The sequence below is a fragment of the Lupinus angustifolius genome, unplaced genomic scaffold (assembly GCF_001865875.1).
Source record: "Lupinus angustifolius cultivar Tanjil unplaced genomic scaffold, LupAngTanjil_v1.0 Scaffold_32_37, whole genome shotgun sequence".
NCBI lineage: Eukaryota > Viridiplantae > Streptophyta > Magnoliopsida > Fabales > Fabaceae > Lupinus > Lupinus angustifolius.
Window position 1 is genome coordinate 10,025 of NW_017720682.1, and position 5,299 is coordinate 15,323.

The window sequence follows — 5,299 nt, forward strand, 5'->3', positions numbered from 1 at the left end:
TTTTGACTATTTTGTCATCTTGAGGATCTAACAAAGTCTTACAGCACTAGACTAATACATTGTTGTTGCCTCTGCTTTTGAGAACACAGTTGTGTATCCCATATGGCTTGATCGTTTTCCACTTCCTTGACCATTATTCACACACAACAAATACATATACCTACTGTCAAAACAAAATCCCAGAAAAAGAGTAAACAATTTTATTCACAAGTATAAGCTGTATAACATCCCAACAAAGTATACTGTCTTTGGCTATACCGAATCTCCTTTTTCTTATCAAACTCACATCTGGAAAGTATAGAACATGGCAACGACTAAAATATATAAACATGGAACTATAGATGATACATAGCTACAACCAAAACAAAATGCCCAAAAAAGGATGACATTCTCCAAATTCTTAATTTTGCTTAGAAGTATAAGATGTATGATAGATCCCAACAAAGTTTTCTGGTAAATCTGACATCACTTAAAAAACTTCCTATTCTGCACTTGGCTATTACATGATGCCTCTTCTCTTATGGTCTCTCAAATCACTAGGTATAATGAATACAGAATCTACACAAAGCCCACCTTTGGAATGAGTGCAATCAATCTGTTTCATGGAAAATCTAACTTCAGTTATAGGTTCTGATCCATTGACCATAAACTCACCCACCTTGTATTCTACCCAGTATCCACGCTTATGATCGCCATGTGGATCATCAAGCTCAGTTTCATCCAAACAGAACTCACATGATGCTTGCTGACCATCTGAAGTTGACAACTCAAATTTCACAGGTTTTATTTCCCAACCATGAGTGTGTTCATAATTGCATACACGCCGTCCAAGTCTTCTGGAAAAACGCCCAAGGTGAAGCCTAAAGTAGAGAGAATAAACACCAACAGGAAATGGAAAGTTTACCACCCCGTCCACTTCAAACCACCATATTTGCTGCAAATATGCCACAGTGTGGAACCTGAAAATCACCTAAGGTGTAACAGAATGCTGGCAGGTTACAAGAACAAATGGGAAACAAAGATGCTTCAAGAATATTTGCAGAAGTCCTAGAATGGGACAAATTGAATACTAATATAAGCAGTATGTTGACAGAATTTAATTATTGAGTGACATCAAGAACCACAGGCATCTCATAAACTAATCTAGATTGTGCAAAATGAGTATTTGTCATCACCCAGATTAAGGCGTGTAATGTAAGCAGAGAAGTACAATATTCACACTGTTTTAACATGTGTTAGATTAAGCCTATGACAGTGTAGTGATTTCTTATGAGCACAAATCTAGCTTTCAAATACTTCATTAATAGTTTGCTTTTAGAGATAAGGAATGTTAGAATTCAGCTCAAGAACTATTTGCTTGTATACAGTTCCACTATCTGAAGTAAACAAGCATAAAGCTTACCAAAACAAACAAAAAAAGCCAAGCAGAAAGCAATTAAAACATAGAGAAGCATATAGAAAGTGTAACATACAAGGGAAGGCAATCAGGCATGACACAACACTAAACTAACAAGCAAATCATGTTTGCAAAATTTAAAAACCTGGTGTTGGATCAGAATTTGGATCATCAACTGATAATTTATGGAATATTCAACAAATAGCTAGTTTTAGAAGTCATGCTATCAAATATCAATCACATGCTTAACCTGAACAAAATAACATTTCATGATTTCATTCATACATACAAAGCTTATCTTGGAAAGCTCCAACTAAACAGGTATCTTAGTATCTTACAATGTATGATCGGGATGGATCTAGATTCAAATTGCTAGGTGGCCAAAATAAAATTCTGCATTAAATAAGAGTTTGATGGGTGTAAAAAGTTTTATAGCATCAATACACAGACTATTTTCTCTTAAAAAAAGAGGGTGGCATAGTGCCTGATGCTTGGACCTGATGGGGCCTAAGGAGTGTAAATGAGCACAACCATACACGTGGAGAGGTCGTTTCTAATATTTGAAACCATGACCTAAAGGTCACAAGGCAATAACCTTTCAGTTGCATTGAGACTCACTCAATATGGAACTACAAAAATGAATCTTACAAATGTTGGGATGAGGGGGTCTTCTTCGTAACAAAGCTTTGCTCGTGTATAATGACATTGCTCCAACTTAAATGCAGAAGAAATACACGAAACAAGTTCTTGTTAGAATAACACAGAACTGTGAGTACATGCAGTAATCTCAAGGCTCTAGATCAAATAATAACTGCAAATTTCATGTGAGATTAACCACTAGTTTAGTAAACAGCGAGGGCATTTTCAGATAGTATCTTAATTATTTATAGTTAGTACTTCGCATCAACAGGTTCTGAGCATGGAGACACAGATTCAGGTATTTTACATAAATTGCACTATGCTAGCCATATTGACTTCTATAATAATGGCCTAGCATCAGGATAGTTGGTCAATGCTTTAGATAAAAGCAGAAGGAATTCATAAAGGTGAACAATTGAAGGGCAAACCTTTGCTTTTGTAATGTGTTCTTTGCATGCCAATGGGGTATGGGTACGCATTTGCTGTCCCACAAGTTGTGCCACTTCATGTGCTATCAACTATGATTGGACAAGAAAATAATTAATTATTAATTTTTTAACTTTTATATTTTTTCAACCAATCATAGGCTAGTGGTACATGCAGTGACACAACTTGTGGGACAGGAGATGTGGTCCCAATGGGGTATTGGCATTTTTAAGTCTCGCATAGTTGCCAATAGCCACAAGTATCTAAATTTAGTTTTCCCTTATAAACATCTTTAGAGTTTAGGAGAGGTAGTTTGAGAACCATAGATGTTCTGATCTACAAAGAATTTCATATATTCTTTTTAAAGAAATTAATTTAGAAAAAAATTGTTTAAAAAAATAATTTAATATAGTTATGCACAAATTAATCCCCGACTGTGGTCCATGGCAACAAGCCAAAACTTCACCATACAAATATGGTGGATGGCATGCAGAAAACGGGAAAAGAATGATGTATAAATTTCAAAAATAAAATATAAAAATGCTCTAGGGATGGTAACTCTTTGAATTGCTTCACTATCTTGCTTCTTTTTACCCTTCGTATATCCCCACAACTCTTCTACAACTTCCTTTACAAATTTGGATTTATAGTGCAAGCTGCACTGCTCAATATTTCCCTTCTACCCCATTAGATGCTCTTTTACTCTAGTAATTCTTCCCTGGTGAGTTTGCCACAGAAGTTGCAAGCACAATAAAAATAAAGAGAGATAAAACTGAACCAACAAATGAGAAAAATGAATAAATGACATTGAGAGAGGGTACTGGTTCATCAGACACCAGTAAGAGACAGTAAAAAGTAGTTACCTCAGAAAACAGAGACAAGTGGTGGATGGAGCTAGGTCGGTCATACTCATATCAGGGGTCATCACTTGTAAGAGAAGGGTGAATTGCTCGCCAGAAAAGGTGAGTTGCTCGGCCGTGAAGGTTGGTCAATCACGATGATGGAGGTTAAAGAAGAGAAGAAGATGGAAGTGGGTGGGAGAGTGTCAAAACGGAGAGACTGGTAGAATTGAGGATGGGAATCAAAGGTGAGTCTCTGTTTCTAATATTAGGGATTAAGGATTCTACAAAAACACCTAAAAAATCCTCAGAATCACCATTTGACAACACAGGCTAATGCATAGTGCAAAAAAAGGCCTTAAATTTTATTACATTTCAACCAACTCAACTGAAGAACGTAGGGGAGGGTGGGAATGTGTCCGTGTGTGTGTAAAGTTTTACAAAGAGCTTAATTTTACTATATTTCTTCTCTAACTTTCCAGGTTACATGTTCTTACATCTTAGTGTATGTTTGGAATTTATTTGGGGAGCAGATGAGAAAAGGAATGGGTGGGGAGGAGAGGGTATGGGATGAGACAGGATGGGAAAGTTTGAATTTGGACTTTCAATTAAGTAGACCTTCCACTTGTGAGGGAATTTTCCAAAACAAAGGTTGAAAACGAGGGATTACAATGTAATCCTCCAAAACCGTACCTCACTATTCTTTATAACATTTTAAAAGCTCACCATTTTGGAGGACTTAACTAACAAACAAAGGGAAGAAAACCAATTACTTAATCTCTTATCCTCTTCCCTTTCCCTTCCATCTACCAAAACCTATCACTCAAGGACTAAACATACACTAACAAACGAAGTATTCATATCCATAAACTGAATTTTATGTAACATACCCATCATCATAGGCTAAGTAAAGATTTCTGAATCTAACCTCGATTCTTCGGTAGGAATCCAATTCCAGTATCTCCTGTCATCAATTCCAGTAATTGCCATCGATCTCGCCGAAATGGCCATGCAAACCCATCCCGTGACCCTGTCCAGCCACACTTCCTGAAGAAAAAAGCCATCATCAATTCCATAAATACACACACATCACTCCCCAAAATAGCCAAAGGTCCGTTTATTTAAGTTTTAAAACACACAAAAAAGTGATAATGATGATAAAATTTCACTTCATACACTTTAAAGTTTGTTTTGTTGGACTTCACACAAAAATTTGCAGGCGAAAAAAAGAAACAAACAGGTATATTTTTCAACTTCTCAAGAAAACCATTTTGTCAAAACCAAATTTGTAGAAACACTTTTCTAAAACATAAACAAACTAAAAACCATAAATACCACAAGAACCCTAATCCCTAATCCCAATCAATAAACAAACCAAGAAAACTGACCTGAAGAGCACCCACCTTATTCCCATCATCGAACGATAACGGTTTCGACAATAGCGCGAAAATGTCCTTCTTGCAAAGATTCTGATACCTCTCAGGAGGAACCAACTCAAGCAGATCTTGGTAGTTATGCGGCAACTTTGTTTCCCAAACGGAATCGGCGGAAGCGGCACCGCGAAAAGCACGGTTAAGCCGCGCAAGGTTGCAAATCTCCGGCGGCGTGAGGTAAAGGAAGACGCAGGCCACGCAACTCTCCGGTATGTCGCCGAGGCCTGGCACAACGATGGAACCGTTCGTGCCTAGGTACGATAGCGACGAACCCATGTTAGTTAATTCGTTCTTTCTTCCTCCTCTTCTCCTTCTCTCACCGTGTCACGAGCCTCAATTGAGTCGTGGCACGTGACACGGAGAAAAATGAAAAACAGCCTAGCCTTATTGATTTAGCGGGTCGGCTACTTTGATCGAACGAAACACGAAGAATTTTGGGGAATTTGGTGAGTAAGTGAAATTCAGGTGTTATTACTTATTAGTGTTGTGTTTCCAGGGAAACTGAAAACGGTGGAGGTGGGTCCAGGTATCGGAGAGTAAGGAATGCTTCCTCACGGATTCACCCG

At 37.6% G+C, this 5,299-nt stretch overlaps 1 protein-coding gene across 2 annotated transcripts; it reads right to left on the bottom strand.

Annotated features, from left to right (window-relative positions):
- Positions 1–371: 371 nt before the first annotated feature.
- LOC109338621 (F-box protein PP2-A15-like) lies at positions 372–5,009 on the bottom strand. Of its 2 annotated transcripts, none has more exons than XM_019575895.1 (3): positions 4,689–5,009; positions 4,229–4,347; positions 372–959 (listed from the first exon to the last, which is right to left on the bottom strand). In XM_019575895.1, exons 1-3 carry the CDS (start codon positions 5,007–5,009, stop codon positions 500–502), a joined length of 900 nt encoding a protein of 299 aa, XP_019431440.1. In that variant the 3' UTR covers positions 372–499. The 2 variants fall into 2 exon arrangements, with proteins under 2 accessions (XP_019431440.1, XP_019431442.1); XM_019575897.1 differs by having other exon boundaries at positions 500–959; positions 4,704–5,009.
- Between the last annotated feature and the right edge of the window lie 290 nt (positions 5,010–5,299).